This window comes from Trichosurus vulpecula, chromosome 1 (assembly GCF_011100635.1).
Source record: "Trichosurus vulpecula isolate mTriVul1 chromosome 1, mTriVul1.pri, whole genome shotgun sequence".
In the NCBI taxonomy this organism is placed as follows: Eukaryota; Metazoa; Chordata; class Mammalia; order Diprotodontia; family Phalangeridae; genus Trichosurus; species Trichosurus vulpecula.
The window spans coordinates 337,941,365-337,965,641 of NC_050573.1; the positions used below are offsets into that span (position 1 = coordinate 337,941,365).

Sequence of the window (24,277 nt, forward strand, 5' to 3'; positions counted from 1 at the left end):
TCCCAAATGTCTAGAATAATATCTTGTGTATATACAGCAGTCATTAAGGCTGCTTCCAAAGGCCAGGTAATCTCCATTTTGGATCCAATGGAACACCAGACTAGGTGCTATCTCTGTTTTTCTAATGAGTCTGGTGACTAGAAGCCTCATGGCTACTTTGAAAAAAGGAAAACAAACTAATACCAACCAACGGGCAGCAACAACTCAAAAGTGCTTCTATCATGGATCCCAGCACACTTGAGATATTTTAACATACTCTTCAGGGTCAACAATATGGTAGGGTGTATTGTAGTCTATCTATCACACTTTGTTGTGATGCTGTTGACCCCCAATCAAGCAATTAACAAGCATTTGTCAAGTGTCCGAAATAGGCCAGCTATTATTCTAAATGCTGCAGATACAAAGATTTTATGATCCAGTAACCTCGGCTTCCTTGTTGTTCCTCAGTTAGTCAAATCAGTCAGTAAACAAGTATTTATTAAGTCCCTACTGTGTGCCAGATGGGGACAGGTAGGTGGTGAAATGGATAGAGTGCTGGGCCTGGAGTCAGGAAGACTCATCTTCATGAGTTCAAATCCAGTCTCAGACATTTACTAGTTGTGTGACCCTGGGCAAGTCACTCAACCCCGTCTGCCTCAGTTGCTCATCTGTAAAACCACTCCATTATCTTTGCCAAGAAAACCCCAAATGGAGTAATAAAGAGTCAGACACAACTGAAAAAAACTGAACAAAATGTGCCAGACGCTGTACTAAATACTGAGGATACAAAGAAAGGCAAAGTCTGCTTTCAAGGAGTTTACAATCTAATGGGGAAGAGGATATGCAAACAACAATGTACAAACAAGATGCAGATAGGATAAGTTGGAGATAATCAGGAGAGGGAAGATATTAAGAGTGAGGAGGACTGGGAAGGTCTCCTGGCAGGTGGGATTTTAGCTGAAATTTGAAACTCTCTGTCAAGAGGCAGAGAGAAAGAAGGAGAGTTCTAGGTGTGGGAGACAGACTGTCTTGTTCAGAGAACAGCTAGGAGGCTGGTGTCCCTGGACTGCAGAGTATGTGGCGGGGCCTACAGGGTAAGAAGATTATTTGGAGGTCATATTTTTTAAGTCTCGGCTCATCCTGAGTCTTTGAAGTTTGGCCTTGATGAAGTGTTCTGTGCTTTCCCCTTCTGTTCCTCTTTCTAGATTGGCCTCACCTTCATCTCCTGGCTTCCACCAAGGCTCAGCTGTCTCATCTTCTGAAAGAAGTCTTTCTCCTCCCATCCCCTGCCCCATATTTATTTACTTTATTTTAATTTATGGAATAAAACAAGCATTTCCATAACAGAGTATAATAAAAAAAAGATGATAGCACATGAAACTGCAAATCTATTAAGTACAGCTTGCTATTCCTTTTAAATATATAATAAAGTTATCACATAAATGTCTTTCATTTTTTTCACTCCCCCCCCCCCCCCATGGAACACTACTATGCTATAAGAAATGACAAGCTCAATGATCTTAGAAAACCATGGAAAGGGACAGCTAGGTGGCGCAGTGGATAAAGCACAGGCCCTGGAGTCAGGAGGACCTGATTTCAAATGTGTCAGACACTTGACACTTATGTGTCACTTATGTGACCCTGGGGAAGTCACTTAATCCCTACTAGAGAGAGACAGACAGAGAGACAGAGATAGAGACAGAGACAGGGAGACAGACACACAGAGAGACAGACAGAGAGACACAGACACAAACAGAGAGGAGAAAGAAAGATGTGGAAAGAAATCTTTCCAAGTACTTTCCAAGTACTCCAATTAGAGTACCTCTAATTTAGTCTGTACACATCTTGTTTGTACTTAGTTGTTCACATGCTAGCTTCCACTTAGATTGTAAGCTCCTATACAGAAGGCACTGCTTTTGCACTTCTTCCTATCGTCAGCATTTAGCCCGGTGCCTGGCACATAAGTAAGTGTTTAATCAATGTTTATTGACTGTCTGGAGGATGGATGGAAGCTGGGAAGAGACTTGAGGCTGGGGGAATAATCAGAAGGCTTCTGAAACAGTCTAAGCAGGAGGAAAAAAAAAAAAAAAAAAAAAAAAGCCTAAACCAGGGCTATGATTATGTGAATGGAGAGGAGATAGATGTGAAAGAGGTATAAATCAGATAATTAAGGCATGAGCTTTTTGGACTACTTTCAAATTGTGCTGATGGATTTAGAGCACTAATTCATTCCCGTTGTCTTGTCTGATCTGTGCTGTGAACAATGATGTACATTTGCAAGATGACTGATTTCAGACCTGAAAATCATACTGAGTCAGGTGAGGAAGGAGTTCAAAGCCATGGAAAGAACGCACGTTCTGGGTCATGGTATGCAGCAAAGCTAACTATATATTTTGGTCAGGATTTAGAATTCCAGCCTTCTGACTCAGTCCAGGGCTCTTCCCATGAGGGAGACCCTACCTGAATCTTTTCTGAGTGTCAGCTGATATTCATTAGTCAGCCTGACAGGCAGACAGGCGGTTGAAGCCATGAACAAAGAAAACCTCTTGACTTATTACAACCTTGTCAGAATCCATTCCGGTTCTACTGAATTCCTGTGACTCCTGGATTCTCGCTTTTGGTCGGCTCCTTTCTCAGCACTTTCACCAGAAGCTCCTACCACTGAACAGACTGACTCCTCCACAAAGATCATAGCCTAGCACTTGCAAGAGAAAGGTTCGGATATATTATGACACCTTTTGCAAATGGAGAATCCTTCTGTAATCCCATTAATTTTAAAAATTGGTTTAGAATTTATACAGTGCAACCGGCCCTGGTGTCAGAAGAACCTGACTCCTCCCCACCCCACCCCCAAAAAAGAATTTACAGTGACAATACTATAAAATAAAACAACTTTGAAAGGCTCTAGGACTTAGATCATTTCACTAACCAATCATGATTTTCAAAAAGACTCCTGATGAAACACGCTTCCTCTCACTACTTGGCGCAAAGTGATGGACTGAAGGGGCAGAATAAGGCATACATTTTTAGATACAGTCAATGTATTTATTTGTTTTGCTTGTTTTGTATTATTATATGTTACAATGGAGGGTTTTGATTTTAGGGTGGTGATCAGAGGGGGCTAGTGATAGAGATAAGAAAAGATAAGAAAAAAGAGTACTGATGAAACATTTTAATATACTTTAAAAAAATCAAACTGTACCTAAGAGAAGTTCAGTCTTATACAGAATCCTCTTTTCTTGTTCTTTTCTGTATATTGATATATTTATGTATATTTATGTTTGTTACATTCATAATAAAGCAGAACATTTTAAAAAATTAATAATAAGTTGAGGGGTTTTTTTTGGATTTTTTTTTAAAGCAGGTAGGGATTCAATTGATAAAACTCAGAAATAAAGGAATTAAATGACAAAAGCCAAGACTGACCTTAGGCCAATTGCAATCTGAAGTCACTCTTTCTAGCATATTACACAAAGGGTGGCCAATTAGAATTCAGCAGTGAGGATAGGTATTTGTTTTTTTTTTTTTTTGGACTACTGAGCTCTAGAGAATATTACATATTAGCAAGCTTCTATTTTGCTGCTTGACTGGTTTGTGTGCTTTTTTAAAGAAAATGTCCAGAAACTTTTGCTTTTGGTGGGGTGAGGGGAACAAATACAGAAACTGATTGACATAAGAGAAATGGTGGCAAAGGTCAAGTTAACCTGAATATTAAATGGCAGGTCACAGTGCCCCAGATGTCATCACAGAAAACTACCACAGAAAAAGAGGAAATGGCAGTAGATTTGAAGTCACAAGACCCAGATCCCATCTCTGACTCTTACTTGCTCTGTGAGACAAGGCAAGATCTATCACCTTTCCGAGCTTCAGTTTCTCTGCTATTAGACTGGGATAATAATATGCGAAGTGCTTATGAATATTCACCGTTTTTGTGAGAAAAAGATTCATAAACTGCAAAGCATCACATCAATGCAAGCTAACCTTATCACTGTCATAATCATATATGGTGCTTCCCTGTCTCCCCAAATTACCCTGTAGGCATTTTGCAGGTACTTTTATGAGTACACATGCTTCTCCTCTCCTTATTGAATGAAGCTCATCATGGGTAAGAATTGTTTCATTTTTGTCACTGTATTTCTAGTGAGTAGCACTTCGTAAATGCTAATGCAGCCCAACAATACTAGAAAACTAGATTCCATGGTCCACTGGAGTATATATGTACTAGATATTTGTAGAAATAGTACAATAGCATGGTGAACTGAATATGCCACTGCGGAAATGAAAAGTATCTATATATATCTATATATGTGTGCATTTATATATGCGTGTATATATATGTATGTGTGTGTATATGTATACATATAAAGCATGAGCACTGAAGAGTCTATTGAGAATATTTTTGGATAGTATGATAAATTAATTTCTACCTGGATCACCCAGCACTCTTAGACAAAAAGATACACATTTTTATTTCTACAAAGACTTAGATTAAAAAAAAAAACAACTGAATTATTTGAGCGTGTTTTGCCCAGAGAAGAGAAAACTTAAGGACACAAAAGTACCCTATGTCTGGATATCGACAGACTTGACAGTGCTTCTTTCTGACCATCTTCTTGCCATCCACTCATCAGTAGTGCACCTACAGCCGCCTAAATCTTCCCATTCCCAATGCTTCCAAAAATGTTTGTCAACTGACAGTCCTAAACTTCATTCTTGGTTTTCCTGTAATATCTGTGACCTCCCAGACCAAAACACCTTCCTCTAGTCACTACTCCCCTACAATAATTATATAATAATAAGAATATAAATAATCCCTTGAGGACAGGGATTGTCTTGCTTTTGTATTTTTATCCCCAGAATTTAACACAGCACTTGGCACATAGTGAGTGCTTAATAAATGCTTCTACATTTATCTACTCAATGACTGAAATAATAGTTTAACCTCTTCACCCCGGAAGGTCACTCCATCCCTGGACTGCTCTTCACATTGGAGGACTCACTGCCACTGAAGCCTCCCCCTCTGATTGTTCAACTCTTTCCAAAACCTCCACTTTATGCAGAAGGCCCAAGCTAAAGATGTCTTTATCCTTCTTTATGCTGTACCGCTGACTCATCCCCACAGGATTTTCTCTAGCTTGCTCCCTACACCCTGCCTCTTCTTCCCTGGTGGAACTCCCTTTTAAGTGTAGTCTTAATATTAATTCCTTGAAGGCAAACACTGACTTTAGGCTTCTATTTGTATTCCTAGTGCTTAGCACACAGTAAGTGCATAATAAATGCTTGTTGACTATTTTAGACTACCACTTTTTATTGATCCTCCAATCCCCTGACCAGATGACCAAGCTTTCAACTTAACTTGAGAGGATCAATATTATCCCACTGTGTCAACAAAGTATCAACCACATCTAACTTCTCCAAATTCCACAGTGATAATGAGGTGTAAAATGAAACTGAAACAGCACAGGACAAGTATAATGAGCTCCTTTCACTTTTCTTTTCCCCTGCACTACCAAGTATTTCTATCTCTACAACTTCTCTCAGATTCAGAGGTGAAGGGACTCGCTCTTATTTTTTGAGGTAGACCCTTTCACCAACCTCCTCAATTATTTCCTCTCTCTCCAATCTCTCAGTTTCTGTCGGTACCTTTACTTCAACCTCTAAAAATATGTGGGCCCTGTTTCCCTTGAAAAAAGTTTAACTTAATCTAGTTACACATTCTAAATTTTTGTTTTGCTTTGTTTTGTTGGGGGATGAGGGATGGAGAGGAGAGTCCAGATTTATCATTCCATCCAATGGGGAAATCCCAATAAGGAAAATTCTTATAGCCTTAGACTGTTCCCTGGGGCACTGAGAAGCAATCTGCTCATGGTCACACAGATAAAGGTAAACCTCAATGGACCAGGACCATATGGCCCCTCTAAGATACCATTTTATTTTTCTGCTTTCATTATTGAAATTCTTACTTAAGCGCAAAATGCCTAAATATATTCCCATCCAACTCCATTTAATTTTTACATGGTTTATTCGTGCTATTTGCCTTTACAAAATCATAGTTTTTTCACTCTTTTCCCAGACTGAACACTCCTTTGTGATAAAGAAAAGCAATTAAACAAAAAATTTCTATATGAGGACATCTGACAATACACATAATATTCTACAGTAACAGTTTCCACTTCTTTTGCCACGAAGGAGGTATATTTCATTATCTGCTATCTGAGGATTTCATTAGTTTTCAATATTCCTCATAGGGTTATTTTCCTTTACTTTATTGTAGTCACTGTGTATATTACTCTCTTGGTTCTGCTTAATAATATAAACCCTCCCACATGTCTTTGAATTCATTTTTCACTTATTATTAAACAATAATATTCCAATACATTCACAAATTGTAGGCATTTCAATCATCATTCTCCAATCAATCAGTACTCATTTATTTCTACTTCTTTGCTATGACAGAGATGCCATGAATATTTTTGCATGGATTGGACCTTTATTTTTTCCCATTTGCTTAATTTTTTTTTAAAAAAATTTCTTATTCTGAACATTTCCACACTAATTATAAATGAAACATTAATCTCTATTCTATACAGCTTGTACTTTTAAAAAGAATATTGTAAATTCAACATGTTAGTTTCAACCTGTTAGTCCTGCTTATCTGTATCTCCTTCTGAACCTCCTGTTCTGTGTATTTCTTAGAAAGTGCTACAGTGACCCTTTTTTCTTTTGGGGATATCCCTATTGTTATAAATATTTTTATAAATATCTGTCCTTTCCTTTTTTCTTTAATCTCCTTTGGGTCTACGCCTGGTAGTCCCACTCATTTTTTAACAGGCTTCCTCTAACTCCCATCTACTACTGAAGCTATGCCTTTAGTCTCTATATTGCCATTGTCAAAGACTTTTGCTCAGCACTCATTCTCCTTGACTCTTTTTGCAGTATCTGACATTGCAGGCTTCCTTTTTCCATGATACAATCTTAGTTTTCTCCTAATGTCTCTGACCCGTCCTATGTTTTCATTTTATCCTCCCATCTTCCCCAACATGAATCCCCTTAGCTAAGCTTTACTTTATTTCCATCATCTCCTTGGAGAACTTAACCACTTCTATGGTTTCAACTGGTACCTCCGGGTAGATGACTTCCAGTCCTCACCTCTTTCCCATAGTTAGATAAACACAGCCTCTCTGTGATAATCGGATGAAGAACACTTTTAAGTACTCAGAGGTAACTATTGCTTCTCTCTGGCTCCTCACACAGCTTTGTACTCCAATCAGGTTGATTTCTTAAGTTATTTCTGACATGGTCTCTCAAATAGTCACTTAGGGTTAAAATGAAATATAGGCTATACCATATGCATCCATTCAAATATCTGAAGATAGGCAGCTAAAATTCCTCTTATCCTTCAAAGTCCCACTTCAAGTGCCACATCCAGCATGAAACCTTCCCCGATCTGCCCAGATCAAAGCAATGTCTCCCTCACACTCTGGTGCTGAACCATCCTGACTGGGGAGTTCAGAAGAACAAACATGTGGAGAAGTGTAACTAGCTAGCCCCAAATCATACTTCATAACTCATACGGCTATACACCTTGCTGTGTACTCTAGACCACTAAACATCCAGAGATATGCCCTAGGGAACTTAGACCACTGAAATTTGGAACTTAAACCCCAGAAGTAAGCTGTCCTAACTGGCAAATGAGTGAGCACAAACTCATAAAGCCCAGTATATCTTAGAGAGCTCCAGACCATGCTTCACATCCCATCCATGCATTTACCCTGGCTATCTTCTTGCCCTCCACTCTGAGGCTATACATATATTCCCTGTTTCTTCCTCTACCCTCCTAGGAACCAAAATCAGATCAATATTAATACTGCTTGTGGAAAAGGCACAATCAATCAACCGCCCTATGACTCTACTGACTGTCTTAAAGGTAGCCTAAAGGAAAACACCCTACTTTGGCCCCTACTCCCCTATATGATTTTTGTTCCCCCTATTACAATGTAAGATCCTTAAGGGCAGAGACTGTCTCACTTTTGTATTTGTATCACTAGTACCTAGTTCAGTGCTTTTAATTCATTTTTTCTCCTTTGTGGAGATCTTATGAGCTACTAGTACCTAGTTCAGTTCTTTTTTTTTTTCTCCTTTGTGGAGATCTTATGAGCTTAACACAGTGCCTGACAACCAGTAGATACTTAAAATGCTTGCTGACTGACTGCCTTGATCTCTCCTTTGAATTTACCTCATTAGGCCTTTTATCATTTTTGTCATGTACATGTCTTTCTTCCCATACCCTTTTATAGGATACAAGTTTCTCAGGGGAACCTATGTCCTGTAAATGTGTTAATCACAATCATGGGTTTTAGGATTGGAAGGTACCTTAAAAATCATCTTAGTTCAACATCTTCATCATATAGATGAGGAAACTGATATTCAAAGAATTTAATTAAGTGGCTTGCCCATGCTTATACAGAAAGTAAGCAGCACAGATGAGATATAAACCCAAGACTTATTCCAAATGAGTGCCCTTTCTGGTACAACATGTAATCTCCCACTGGAATAAATGTGAAAGATGACTAATTTAAATGAGACATTTAGATGCATGCATCTTGGTATACTTGATTTAAAAAAAAATTACCTCATCACCTTGTTGCTTCCATTTGACTTTGAAACTCACAGTATGCCCAGGTGTCAGAAGCAACAAATGCTTGTCCCCCATAAACCTTAGGGGTGGGGGTGGGGAGAGGGAGTAACTTGAGGGTTCCCCTTTTTCCACTATGGTATGGGCCCTAATGAATCTTCTTAAACTTACTAATTTTCACCAAGTTGCCTTAGCCCAAACCCCAAGGTGAGTAGAGTTATTTTGGAGCCTTTCCAATTAGATCTGGTTGAAAATCCCTTGGATGCGAATTGTAGAACCAGTCTATTCCCAGTAGAACTTCCCTGGTCATTAGGTCATAGAGGTTCCCCTAAGGCCACCCAGTAACCAGCCACTGTCACAAATACAATAAAAATATCTACAAAAGTGTGTTGGGCTATTCAGGAAATTTTGTCTTAGCAGCAAACAACAGTTATAACCCAAGGGAAATTACTGGACTCTCAGTTCTGTGGGACTAGATTGGGTTAGTGCCACAAACACATGCAAACCACTACTATATCCTAATTTACTATATATTTTCCTCAAATTCTACAATTCTTAGGGGTAAAATTTAAGTCCTGAGAATTCTAGGTTTTTTTAGAAGGAGGTTTCTATAGGAAAAAAATAAGAAAGTTGAGTACAAGGGCTGAGTCTTCGAAAGAAAATAAACAGCTATTTGAAATAAATTATTGATAGCAAATGGAGTTTGCCTTAAGAGTCTCTCATTAACAACTTGTCATGAAATGATGGAACTTCTGTAGATAAGCTACTCTACAAACCCGGTATTTTATAGCGACATAAAAATGTGCTTAACCCCAAAAGGGTAATGTGCTGTACACTGTAAAAACTTTATCATCTGTAACAAATCAGAAATTTCTAAAACAGTTGGAATGTGAAAACACATTCTACAAGCCCATGGCCTCTCAAAAAAAGATGAAAGGATTGAAGTAGGGGTAGGGAATGAATATGAAACTAAATTCTCACCTAGTTTAATGTGTGCAAATGCAGAATAACAGTAAAACTTGCCAATTTCTGGTTTACTTATTGCCCTAAAGTTATAAGATATTTAAAAAGTATGAACAGGAAGTTAATAGAAATGGCTAAATTATTGAGAGAGTAATATTGGGAGAATGGGAGAATTATTTCACCCTAGCTGGAAAATAGGATGAGTTGCTTTGGGGATGATGGGTGAGGAGTGTGGTAAACTCAAAGAATGACCTCATACTTCTTGAAGGAAAATGTCCCAGAGATTTACTGTCACAGACTGTGGAAGTGCTATCAAAATCAGCTTCTTCTGTTTTACAGCTTTTGGCACTATACTTCCTGATCTACTAGCTGTATTTTGAAAAATAAAAATAATGCTGGGCTGGATAACTATTTGGTTGATGAGAGAAATGTTCAATTTAGCTCTTTTCTTCTAGAATGTTGGTTGGCAAAAGTTACACAGAGAATTACATATTTCTTGTCTCAGAAGGGGATACAAAATAAGAAGTAAGACTATGCAACCGGTCAAAAAATTATTTGGTTCTCTGTCATTCAGGAGGATATATCTTTTCGGAATTATTTGTATGATGCAAGGAAAAGGGATAACATTTCATCCAGGACCATAGTTCGTCTTTTGCTAAATAAACTAACTGATGTCCTTTTTTATCTGACCGTCAGGGACGTCTGCAACAAATCCTGAAACTTGGGACACTTAAGATGGAGCACACATATACCATATCCATAGAGCTGCTTCATCTTAGCTATGTCTAAATAGGAGGTTTCTGCCAGGGTCCTCATTTTTAGCACACTAGAATTATGTCATACAGTATTTATCTTTGGTCCATGCTAAAGGAATTAAACTGATGAGGCTTTTACTACTTACTTTATTGACTCTGCCACTCATATTATTCCAGAACTTACTATTTTGAAAAAAACTGAATACAGCAAATTTTTCATTTTATTCAGTTACATTAAATACTGAAAACTTAGGTTTGGTCAGTCACCAACCATTTATTAAGTGCCTACTATGTGCCAGACTATTTACTAGGTGCTGGGGATACAAAAGGGGGCAAAAGAAGTTTAACAACTAAGACTGTTAACAGTTAACTAAGAAGTTAACAGTCTAATGGGAGAGATAGCACTCAATGACACACAAACAAGATAAAGGCAGGATAAATTGGAGATAATCAATCAACAGAGAGAAGGAACTAGTAATGAGGGAAATCAGGAAAAGTTTCTTTTAGAATGTAAGGTTTTAGATGGGACTTGAAGGAAGCCAAGAGGTAGACATGAGGAGGCAGAGAATTCCAGGCGTGGGAGGCAGCCAGTGGAAACACACAGAAGCAGGAGATAGAGGGTCTTGTGAGAGGAACAGCAAGAAGACCAGCCTTCCAGAAGACTGGAAAAGTAAAAGGTAAAAGCTTCCAGGGAAGGGAGAATGTGGGAAAGTCAGTTAGTCAATAAACATTTATTAAACACCTACTATGTCAGGCAATGTACAAAGTGCTGTGGATACAAAAAAAAATACAAAAAACAGTCCCTGCTCCTAAGGAACTCATAATAGATTGGGGGGAGACAGTAAACATATACAAACATGACACAGGTACCCACACCTTCCAAGTACAGGTACAAGGCCCTCTACTTTCTATCTGCCTTCATGAGCTCTGTTTTTTTTGGTAGAGCTGAAGACCTCTTTTGCACTGGGAAAGCAAAGGGCAAGATCATACTAGCATAATGAGACAAGGAATATATACAAAAGGAAGATTACTTAACCACAAGACTTTAGGTTTCATACTTTAATTTCTAGCTTCTGAGGATTCTTTTAAAAAAAGAGGCTTAGAACCTAATGGACAGCTGAAGGAAGGGTCTGTTATTGGTGCATGGGGTAAACACATTCAGGACTTAACTGTCAAAGTTCTTCCTCTATCAGTGTGTCTCCTTTATTTCTCTGATCACCACTTTTCTAGAGTCAAATGTTCATCCTGATTGGTCAATGTAACCTGGATCTTAGAAGGTTCCAAAGGGTTTAACACTTTTAAGGCATAGATGGTATGCTTATCAAATCTGCAGATGACAGAAAAGTAGAAGTGATAACTACAAAGTGAGTAACCAACTGAAGATCCAAAAGGATCCTGACAGTCGAGGTCACTGAGTGGAATATAACAAGATGAAATTCAATACGGATAAATGTAAAGCCTTATACTTGGGTACAAAAAATCAACTTCACAAATATAGGGTGAGTGAGACATAGACAGAGGGTGGTAGTTCTGGCATGGAGATTTGAGAGGACTGTGTGTTCAACAAGTCAGCTATGTGATACTGCAGTCAAAAAAAAGCTTAGGAGACCTTGAGCTGAATTAAGAGGGACATAGCTTACTGGAATAGTGAGCCGTCATCAGACCTCATATGGAGTACATTGGGTACCACAGTTAAGAAGCACATGGACAGGCTAGCAAGTGTCCAGAGAAGAGCAACCAAGATGCTTCAAAGCCTTGAGGCTGCATCATGAGGATTGGTTGAAGTAAGTGGGTATACTTAGCCTGGAGAATAGGAGACTCAGAGGGGACATGATGACTGTCTTTTAGGTATCTGAAGGATTTTTTTGTGGAAGAGAGAATGGACTTGCTCTGTTTGGCCTTAGGAGCAATGGGTAGAAGTTTCAAGGAGGTCAATTTCTATTTAGGGTCAGGAAAAACTTACTAACAATTAGATCTGTCAAAAAGGTGGGTGGGCTGCCTACAGTGATGGTGGGGTTCCCTCTCCTTGGAGGTCTTCAAGTAGAAAAATGGATGACTCTTTGTCAGGTATCTTACAGTGGGAAATCTTTTGGTGTAGGGGTTGGACCAGAGCGCCACTGAAGTTTCTTCCAACTCTGAAATGGTATGTTTTTGCTTCCTGGTTAGTCAACAACAAATTCTTTTGCACCTGCATTTAAAGTACCTCTAGAGTCAGGTTGTGCTCAGCGACAAATACAGTCTGCAAACACAGACTTTAAAAATCTTTGACAGGAGCACATGCCCGCTTCAATTTGTTTTGACAGAAAGCAGGCAAGGACAGGAAGGGCGAGAGGGGGCATCTGCTGAGGTAATTTATCTTAGTGTGCTTCGTTTCTCCTATGATGAAGAAAGAATAATGTTAGTTTGTTGTTTGCCAAAGACATGGGGATTTTTCAGTGAATGAATGGTGCTATAAATACACAGCATTATTCTGCCCTGCTGCTGAGGACACTGCCTGTCTAGACAGCATCTATATACCACATCTTAATAAAACCAGAGCTCCTAGTTGACTTGTCTGAGCACCATGAGGTCATTGGGATGGAAATATTGCCCCAAATAAAATCATTATTAAACAAAGGATGATCAGATAGGGAAGTTCATCATATTTTCACAGAACATTGTAATTGGAAGGGACAGTCAAGATCATTCAACTCTAACCCTCAGTTTTCAAAGGAGGATGCTGAGACTCAAACACATACACACACACACACACACACACACACATTTGCCTATCTTTGTACTCCCAGTGCTTAGCACAGAGTAGGTGCTTAATAAATGCTTGCTAACCGATTTCATCTAGTATGTTGAGAGTATATACTAATTTATGATGCTGGCATATTTTATTTCTGACTTCAAAGAGAAGCATTTCCCTAGTGGGGTGGAGGTGAGAAGGAAAGGTCAAACAGGTAATAAATAGCAGAGCAAGGATTTGAATTCAGGTCTTACTGATTCTGAATTCTTCGAGTACATCATATTCCCAACTCCTCTCTTACCTTTATTTTAATGGCTGGTCCCCATCTGTGGACCAAAAAGCAAAGACTTCAAATATCTTCAAAGGAATCTTCAAAGAAAAAGTCAGATGGCGTTTCTTTTCTACAGGTAGGTGATGTGCCTTTGCCTAGACTGACCCCTGGGCTTGAAGTGTTACCTCTTCTCAACTTCACCTCTTAGTGGGCCAACCCCCTTCCCAGCTCAACTAGAACATCACCTCTTACATAAAGCCCCTTCCTGGCATCACCACCCCAGACCAGCTGTTACTGCTTCTCCTTGATGAAATTACCTTGCATTTACTTTGCATCTATTTATACGGATACCTCTTGCTTTCATTTTTGTCTTTGTAACTACAGCACCAATTAGCCTAGAGCTTGGTGAAAAGGCACTTAAAAAACTGCTTGTAGATTGATACTACATTTTGGGAATATAGAGACTTGTGACAAGTGCTGCCCTTCATCACTACCCTTCCAAGGAGTTACTTTAACTCCCCTCCTCCCCATAAATGGTATTAGGTTAGGATTTTTCATGTGATTGATAATATAATCACAAAACATTATAATCTCTTGCACACTTCTGAGGTACCCGACTTTTACTCAAGAAAAAACTGTGTAGGCAGCATATGTTATTATTATGTATTATTATTTCTGCTTTAAAAATGAAAAATCCTTCAATGCCTCAATGGAGCCCACAGGTGTCCCTGGATTCTCGAAGACTATCAGTGAAACACCAGTTCTAACAGGCTTTACCAAGCTGAACAAGCTCACATGCCAACCAGACTGATGTGTTACTTGAAGCCCAGTAAGTTCAGGGAGGTAGGCTGCCTAACACATGAGAGAGTCTTTCAGCCACCCCAACCCATGAAATAGTCAACTTAGGCACAGAGGGAGGAGCACTGTTTGAATCAGCAGTGGGAGCCACTGACTCAAAGACCTCCAGGTATGAAATTCATACCTGGAGGGGTGAAATCACGGCTGCTGTGCACATGTGCCAACAGAGGCAAAGAGATGTAATGTCTCAGAATGAGTCTGCAAAGAGTAGTATTAGAATACAGTCAGTTTCTAGGACTTTACTTTGCCTCCTCAATTGCTTGTTGTATAATCTAACTCTTTCATTTCTAGTCTCAAATCCTGTGGATACGGCATAAGAGTTTTTCCAGTTATTTTTTTTATGAGGTATTAAATCAAGCTGTCTGGAGCAGTAAACTCAGCTGCAGAGTACATGAGGAAGAAAAGACCACAGGCCACATCCCCTACAGAACAATTCCCTTTGCACAGAAGGAGGAAAAAAAAACCCCAAATGGGTTCTGTGGCTGCAGACACCTCAAATCCAGTTAACATATAAACGGATGAATTACAGAGAAACGCAGGTAAAAGGACAAGTAGGGGTCAGCATGACCTCTGTCTGTCATGACCTCTAGTGTCTGAGTGTGAATACCTCAGCAACACATATCACAAAAAAGTTGCACTAAGAAAGTCTATCTTTACTTTTGCATTAAAGTCAAAGTGCCATTATCACAAGACAAAGATTAGTGCCTTCCCTCTGGGACGTCACCAGTTTATCTTGTTTGGACACAGAGGTTTGCATGTTGTCTTTTCCACTTTGATCTGAGTTCTAATCTGACCTCAGAAACTTACCAGCTATGTGACCCAGGACAGTTAACCTTCATTTGCCTCAGTTTCCTCAACTGTGAAATGAGAATAAGGATAGCACCTACCTGAAAGGGTTGATGTGAGGATCAAATGAGGTATCTGTGAAGTGCTTCACACAGTGCTTGGCACATAGTAGGCATTACATAAATGCTTATCAGACCATGAGCATGAACAGTTTTTTGTCTCTCTTTGTATTCCCAGTGCTTGGCACAGGTGCTTAATAAATGCTAGCTGACAGACTTTAATGTCTGAACCTGATATGTTGAAAGTATATACTAATTTATGATGCTGGCATATGTTATTTCTGATTTCAAAGGGGAGCATTTCCCAGGTGAGGTGGAGGTGAGGAGGAAAAATGAGGAACGGATGTATCAGTAAGGACCAGTAGGAAGCCTTTGCAGCTGGACCATGCTAACAGAAAGCAAAAAGGAGTAAATCTCACCTGGAACAGAGTCCAGCTCCAGGAGACTGTGAGTCTGTAGGTCTGGATTGGGATGTCTTGTTTCTGCCTTGTTTGAGCCCCGCAAAGACCCAGATTCAAACAAGACCTTTCCTTAGGTATTTTCCAGAGCAGTTCAAAATGAACTGGGGAAAGTATAAGAGTTAATTACCATAACCTTTCCACCTATCTCTCAGATCTCTGAAGCTGACTTGAACTGGGAGCAGACCAACCCAGGAGACCAGCTAACTAGAGTAAGTTTCTCCATTATTGAGAATTATCTTAGTCTAAGCATCCCAACCTTAGAGCCTCCTCTGAGTGCTAGAACAGAAGCTGCCCAATGCTCAGCTGGCATCATCCTATGAACGCTTTGGTCACAGGACATCCTATCATCCCCTCAGCACACGGTCACTGGCCCAAGGCCCACTACTAACTAAGGCTCTTTCTCCTGCAGATCTAATCGGCCCACACAATCGAGTATTTGAGGTTTCTGTGTTTCCCCTGCATGAGCTTTTCTGCCTCAGCTGAGAGAGGCCACAGAGTGGGGTAGAAAGAGTCCTGGACTTAAAATCAGGAGAAATTTGGGCTCAAAAGCCGGCTTTGATTCTTACTAAATGTGCAACCACAGGCAAGTCAACCTCTGTGAAGCTCAGTTTTACTATCTATAAAAAGAGGAAGACAGTTCCTTACAAAATTGTAAAGGTCAAATGAGATAAGCTTTTCTTGGGGAGGGGGAAAATTTTTGAACTCAAAAGCTTGTAGAACTGAATGATGTAAACTAAAAATAAATAAATAATTTTTTTTAAAAAATGAGATAAGTTTTGTAAAACACTGGGACTGGAGTCTTCAAGAAGACCCGATTTCGAGTGTAGCTCCACATAGTTCCTAGCTATGTGACTTTGGGCATGTAATGGCTCTGCAGTTTGCCTCAGTTTCCTCAACTGTAAATTTGGGATAATAAATGCTCCTACCTCCTAGGGTCACTGTGAGGTTCAAGTGAGATAACATTTACAAAGTGCTTAGCACAATGTTTGGCACATAGTAGGCACTTAAGAAGGCCATCCTTCCTTCCTTCCTCTCACCTACTATTATTATTGCTAGACTATAAGTTGCCTGAGGCACATTATGTCTTTCTTATCCTGCACAATACCTATCACAGCGCTGGGTCCATAAAATGCTTGCTGAGTGGTTCACTAGTACAATAGGGTGTAGGAAGATGCTACAGGCAAACTGTATGGTTATGTTGGGTGAACATGATCATTTCAGAAATTCATTAAAGCTCTCTTCAGGCCATGGAACTCATGGTTATATATGAAGTGGGTTTTTTCCTTAGGAAAGGAGGCTAGATATTTTAAAAGAGGGGGTTTCTAATGTGGATCTAAGGATGTTTAAAGAATACTAGCTGGAATGCGACCATTTTGCAATCTCCTACCAGCAGCTCTGCTCCTGCCATTTTGGGCCTCATTACTTTGGAAGCCACAGACTGAATAATTTTACATGATAGTTTCCTGTGTCCTGAAGAACCTGAACCTATGCTGTATAAAAATGTTGACTTTGTTGACATGTATTCCACATATTTCTGTCCTTAATAATTCTCTGCTATTTGCTCGCTCTCTCTCTCTCTCTCTCTCTCTCTCTCCCCCCACCCAAAATCCTTTGACGGGCCACAGGTTGTGTAGGCCTGGTGTAACTCATTCCTGGGGAGGAAACTCCCTATGTCAACACAGAGCTACAGTGGTTCTGTAACTTAGAGAGTTGTCTGGGGGCGCTGAATTAAATGACTTGCCTATCAGTATGCGTCAGAGGCAAAGCTTGAACCCAAGTCTTCCTGACAGAAGCTAGCCCTCTATCCACTACGCCATGCTGCTTTGGATCCTGCTCTCCAATATACTAAGCTGAGCATGGATTGCTTGCTAATCATAGGATCTTAGATCCAGGTACTAATGGAACTGTTAAGTTCTAAAGGATTCTTCTACAATTCTACTTCCCCTTTCTTTAATCTAGCTGCAGAATCTGTGTTTTGGTAAATTATTAGATACAAGGGGTGAGAATTCCAGTTGACTGCCCTGTGGTAGGACTAATGTAACTAAAGTATAACAACTGTCTAATATTTGAAAAGCAACTACCTTCCTGTGTGTTCTTCTTTAATCATGACAAAAAGGGTAAGCTTGCTCTCAAGTCTATTTGTAAATTCAAGGCATGGAGCAATTCAAACATCACGAGCACAAGGGATGGTGTTCATTTAAAAGACTAAAGAAAGTAGTGAAAATTTAACTAGAAATGTAGCTCCCTGAAGTACACCAGGATGGACCATACCAGTGACCAGAAGGAGACCACCAAAAACACACACTTGATGTGTCTGTTTTCAAATATTATGCTGTATAAAAGAGCTAACCAACTGATCTACTTCCTGCCTCTGAGGGAGTAACTGAGAGCAAGGATTGGTTCATTCTTTGTATTTGTAGCCCTAGCTCTTAGAACAGTGCCAGGCATATACTAGGCACTTAATAAATGTTTGTTGACTGACTGAAAATTAAATGAAACCCTCAGAAATCATCTTCCAATGCATATTGGTAAGGCTTCAGAAGAGTGTTCAGCATCACTTTAAGCTGAGATAATAATAGATAACATTAAGATACTAATTTATAAAAAAAGAGAATGGCAGGTAGAAGAAGAGACAATAGAAAGTAAGTTACCAACCTGTGCTACCTCCTCAAAGTCCTCGTGACGTTTCTGCAGTGCTCTGGCCCTGTGGAGAGATTTGCCCACGCCGGTATGCTTGCTTAGAAATGCTTCTCCATGGTTCTCAATCCAGTCTAACACCTAGGATGGAATACAAATAAGAGCTCTCATTAATGCTTTAATGTTGGTCAGTGAAGATTAAGTTCTGTCATAGGAAAAACTAGGATAAGAAAATCCAAATTTGAACGGAAATTCAGGAGTGGAGTTGAGATATTGGTATACAATAGGTTTTATAGTCAAATCTTATATCAGCTTTTCCACTATAGGATTTTAATCAGATCTTACATTAAATGTCACACTAAAAGCAGAAATATAACTGCTTAGATATTATCTGAGTTACAAAGCTGAGAAGATTCCGTTAACTCTGCATTTGAAAAATAATTTATAGCTTTGAAAATTAAAATTAACATTCACTCATGCATTAACTAGGTAACTTCTGACCCACTGTTAGAAAATACAAGTTTATTAACTAGACCACAAGAAAACAAAGAAATAAGCCCTAAAGATGATTTAGACCCTCCTATCTATTTGACCAACAATATGTTCTACAGAGTGAAGGTTTTTAGTCACAATTCCATAACTGAATTACCTAAAATTTTTCTCTTCTTTAAATATCACTGCAGTAAATAAGATTAGTAAAAACAAAGAAGTTAAACTATTTAATGATGAACAGCCATTCTCATTTATCAGCACAACACAATAAATAGTTTGCTGGTTTTCCACCTAAGAAATCATGGATAATGGACTATATCTAAAAAACAATGTTTTTAATTATAATAATTGCATACACTTTCTGACTGATTTTTCTTCCAAAGGTGGTGAGGGTAGATTAAGAGCATATAATTGTCATGTACAATAAACATCACTAGATTAAAAATAAAGTGTTTTATTTAAATAATTAAATCAAAATTTTAACAAACTTGCCAATGCTTGAAAAGTACGACATATAATATTTAAGTCTGAATAATGATTCAGAATAATCTTGACCATCTCTTGTATTACAGTAAAATTATGAGAGTCAACAGAGGTCATGGAAAATTGGATTGAGTATCTTGGTAAAACTTGTAACTCTTCTGGCAGATCAAAAGGATTCTTTGACAAAATTAAAAAAAAATAGTGACCAGAGAAATAAGACCATATCTTATGGGCTTGACAGAGTTAGCAGCATAGGGATAGAGGATCGCCTTATCCTTTGTTAAATAAGAAATAGAAGGCTCCATGCTCTGTACTGCTGGGGCTAATTGAGTGACAATTAGGCTTCTGGAGAAAGAGGAAGCAGCTGATAGAAGCTATCTCCATTATTCACAGTTAGCTTGCTCTCCGTAACATTCTGAACTTCCCCCCATGCAAACCAGAGCCAATGTAATTAACTATCAAGCAACTATGGGACTGTTCTTCAGACAGGAGGTAACTCTTACTCATTTAGTCTTTCTCTAAAGTAAATGCCACATATAATACATTTGTGATGCTTTAGAATTCTCTGAAATTACTCTCAACATGTCTTGCTGCATAAGCAGAAACAGAGAAGAGGCTGGTTTCTAAAGGCCTAATCTTGATATTCTGATTTCTAGGTTGTTCTCTGGAGGACCTTTAACCTTGGGATAACTTAGGTTTTCTATGGAGAAAATAAACCTTTGTGTATATGGGTATTCTGCCTCATACCTGACCCATTTCTGTCAACAGCAACCATTTTTCCAGGCACCTGGAGTCAGAAAATAATTTTATAAACGTTCCTATCTTTTCACCATGTCCTGCTGGTTCTTCTTCTGTAACATCCCTTGAATCCATCTTTTCCTTTCCGTTCTCACTGCCACCACCTTAGCTGACATCCTCACCACTTCAAATCTGGACCATTGCCACAGCCTCCTGGCTGGCCTACCTGCCCTTTACTGACAGATAACTGTTTTTTTTTTTTAAAAACATTGCCCTCATCATGTCACTTCCCTGTTCAAAAGCTTTCAATGGATCCCCATTACTGAACAGAGTAAAGTAACTAGATGCGGGCTGGCATTCAAAGACCTCTCCATCTGACTCCATTCAACCTGACACCTCAACACGAAGCCTCTGCTGAAGTCAGGCCAGTCTAGCCATTGTCTCTCCCAGACTGACTATCTCTGGATTCATTCAGTTAAATGCATTCCACATGTCATGCTCAACCCTGCCTTTCAGACTCTGCTAATGTATTCTCTCTCCTTGCCTGAAATACCTTCTACCTCTTATCTACCTGTCAATATCCTACCCATCTTTCAGGAATCCCCATCTCTACCACCTTCCAATCACTATGGCCTGAGCTCACAAAGTACTCATTGCTTATACCATTCTTTTTAGTACTTAAGTATGTATAGTGCTGAGGACAGAACCTTGAAGGAGAACACCTATATGTAGAGGGTAGGAGAAAGAACAGGAATCATCAAAGGACAATGAGAAATAGCAGCTAAGGTTAGGAAAGGAACCAAGATATTACCCTATCCCTGAGGCCACAGTTTTAATAAGGTGAGGATGGTAAAAAAAAAAAAAATCATTTAAGAGATTTTCTCAGAAAAAATATTTAAGTTAATTTTTTTTCACTGTTTCTGAATATTTAATAAATAGGCAGCTATGTGGCACTTTGAATAGAGTGCTGGGCCTAGAATCACAAAGACTTGAGTTTAAATATGGCCTGAGACACTTACTAGCTCTGTGGCCCTGAGCAAGGCTCTTAACCTCTGTGTGTCTCAGTTTCCTCAATCTTAAATAGGCATAATAATAGTACCTACCTCCCACAGTTGTTGTGAAGTTCAAATGAGATAATATTTGTAAAACCCTTAGCACGGTGCCTGGAAAGTAGTAGTCACTTAATAATTTCTTGTTCCCTTCCTTCCCTACTTACACCATTGTTTCTCATCATTAAAATGACCTTTAAAGATTATACAGTCCTTAGTAGAAAAGGAGTAACTCTGGCAGCTGAAAAGACTGCCTCACAAATTACTTGACAGGCTATAAGCATATCACAGTATAGAATGTGTTGCGGCGTCAGGAAAGGCTCTTGTTGAACTCCAGCTAACCCCTGCTCCTAAGAGAACATTTTGATTCTGAGGAAAGTGGTAAAACTCCTCTGGGGTGATTCTGGTCTGGGGAATCATTGTTTACACTTGCTCTGAGGTACCCATGAGAGACCAAGTTCTTTCCACAGAGCAGCATGGCATGATGCCAGCCTTGGGAGTCAGAAGACCTAGGTTCAAGTCTCTCATTTGACATTTACTGTGCCACCACAAGCAAATTACTTAATTTCTCTAAACTTCAGTTTTCTACAAAATGAAGATCATAAGTCCTGCATATTCCACAGGGTTTGTTGTGAGGCTCAAATGAAATAATATATGTCATGTTTTACAAACTGCAAAGCACTACGTATCAGTATTCCAGATGTGCCCCTATTAGCTAGTTCAGTCCTGTAGCTTTTAGTAACTTCTTTCTCTGAACTCTCTATGTGAACTTCAACCATTAGGCTAGCCCAGAACTAATTTAATCTCTATTGGAGAACTCTGGACTGAAGGCAAATACAGGTCCCTTCTAAGGTTTCTCAGGCCTGGTCTCGGTTTGGTCCCACACCTTCAAACTTGGCCTAGTTGCAGAATAGGCAATGCACAGATTTTATATGGCCTCCCAGATGACACCAGCATCAGGCTGCTGTGACGGTTTCTAGGTCAAACCTGGAGTGATACTGAAAGGTGACTGACGGAATGCTGTATGATCAAATTCGACAGTGTGCTGTCTTTCCTGTTTAAAAATTCTATTATGCATGAGAGTTGAATTTATACTTATGTCACATCTTTCCTCATCTGAGTAAGCATCCTGAAGAAAGGAACTATATGTTTGACTTCCTAGGTTCACAGAAATAAATATCTGCCTTTTAAATGCACATGGGTCCTGTCATCCAAGCTGATTGTTGAGTGGCTGTTCGTTTAGGGCTAAGTATTTTTTCTAAAAGTTTTAAGGAAACAGATGCCCTCAGCTGGTGCTGCTGTTTTAGTCACCTGATTTCAAGGCACATATAACAAGCATTTAAATTGTTTATGTGACTGAAATCCTTTGAGGACACATTACGAAACCTGGGCACCACTGGCTCGGAAAGAAATGTCTCAATGACAACTTCAAGATCTCTCAACCTCCAAGTCTGGAGACATTTAATGGAATGTGCCTCTGGGCATAAAGCCAATACCAGGCGGAAGAAAGCTATCAAATATTTTAAGCCTGAAAGGAATGTAAAGAGATGCATAAATAATAGCTATGCTACATTCAACTTTTAAAGTGTGACAGAAAGCCCACAAAGCCTATTTCATTCTTCTTAGTTACAACACATTCTGTCTACCCTGCATTTTTTATATATCCGGTGCTTTTCTAACATAGAAAAAAAGAGTAAGTCATTAGCAAAAGGGGCAGTTAAGTCGCTCAGTGGATAAAGTGTAGGGAGTAGAGTCAGGAAGACGAGTTCAAGTCCAGCCACAGGCAATAGCTTTGTGACAGACACTGGGCAAGTCACTTAACCTCTGGTTTGTCTCAGTTTCCTCATCTGTAAAATGGGGATAACCCTACCTTGCAGGGGTGTTGGAAAGATCAAATGAGAGAGTATTTGTAAAGCCCAGCATCTGGCACACTGTAGGTGCTACATAAATGTTAGCTATTATTAATTATTATCATCATCACACAGAAAATAAAACACAGGTAGATGATGAATCCCAGAACAGATTTTACATAAGGCCACAGTTTTGAAAATGCAAAAGAATAGGAAAATAACAAATCAGGGAAGGTCAGAAGACAATCTTTTTAAATAACAGGATTTTTTTTTTAAGTTTCAGTGATGCAGAATTAGAAAAAGTCGGTTATCAACAGTTTATCAACACCACCTGATGTCTTCTTCATTCATCTCTGGCTTCCACAAAAAGAAATTGTAAGTGTCAGTGAATTTCCCATGATGGCAAGAGGCATTCGATCAAGCAGCCAACAATTAGATTTCCAACAGACAAAGGAAATTCAATCCATCAGCAAAGGCCTACTATGTGCCAGGCACTTCAAAAAGAAATGTTAAGTGCTAGTAAATCTCCAGTATGACAAGAGGGATTAAATCAAGTAGCCAACAATTAGATTTCCAACAAAGACAAAAGAAATTCAATCCATCAACAAAGGGCCTACTATGTGCCAAGCTACAAATACTTTTTTAAAAAGAACACTGAAGTGCCATATAGTGATCTAAAATAATCCAAGACAGTCATGCAATCAAAGATGATATTCAATACCAAGATTTCCCTGGGGATGCTCTGTGTTTGGCAGTTTGTAATACACTTCCCAGCTTTCCAAAGAATTCCTCATCAACAGTTGTAACTTAAATCTGTCCAAATAACATTTTAAAGAAATGCTTGTTAAATTTTTCAAGCCAAAACATTTGCAGAACAAGGGGTTTCATTCATCAAAGCCCAGGGCTCCGCTGGCTAACCACAGGCATTTCACAATCTGACTCTTTCCCCCAAGCGAACCAAACTGGAGCCAGAAGCACTGCTGCCTATCTGGATGCCTGGTGATCCTCCCTAACAAAAGGACTCACATCCCAGCTGCTGCTCTCCTCCCAGGCTCAGAGAAGCTTGATTGCTTTAACCAGGGGCAGAAGAACCTGAGAGTGGAGAACAGCTTGCATTCTTCCAGAGGTAGCAGACCCAATGCTGACTCCCTTCCCTATTCAGATTAAGCAAGAAGGAGAAGGATGTGATGTGATCTAGGTTCCTCTGTGTTTCAATGCCCTCTCATGGAAAATATGATATCTTCAAAGTTAAGGGTTGCTCCATAATGCCAAACTCTCATGAGGAGAGCTGTTACAACAAAGGGGACTGTAGGCTTTTCAACTTCAACCCCCATGATGGTACATAGAATCAAATAACAGAATCCTAGATTTAAGGATAGAAGAGACCTTTGATGTAGATTAACCCATTCAGTTTACGAAAGAGGAAAGTGAAGCTTGAAGGAAGTTAAAAGATTTTTTCCAAGGGGACAGGGTTAATGAAAGCTGACTTGGAATTTGAATACAGGTCCTCTGACTCCAAATTCAACACTC

The 24,277-nt window shown here is 39.2% G+C and overlaps 1 protein-coding gene across 1 annotated transcript in view; it reads right to left on the bottom strand.

Moving 5' to 3' along the window:
• Window positions 1-24,277, bottom strand: part of TRIO (trio Rho guanine nucleotide exchange factor) — a 288,299-nt gene that overhangs the window by 205,961 nt on the left and 58,061 nt on the right. The window contains exon 9 of the mRNA XM_036745208.1: window positions 18,154-18,276. Coding sequence (XP_036601103.1) covers window positions 18,154-18,276 — 123 coding nt within the window. The remainder of the gene's footprint in view (window positions 1-18,153; window positions 18,277-24,277) is intronic.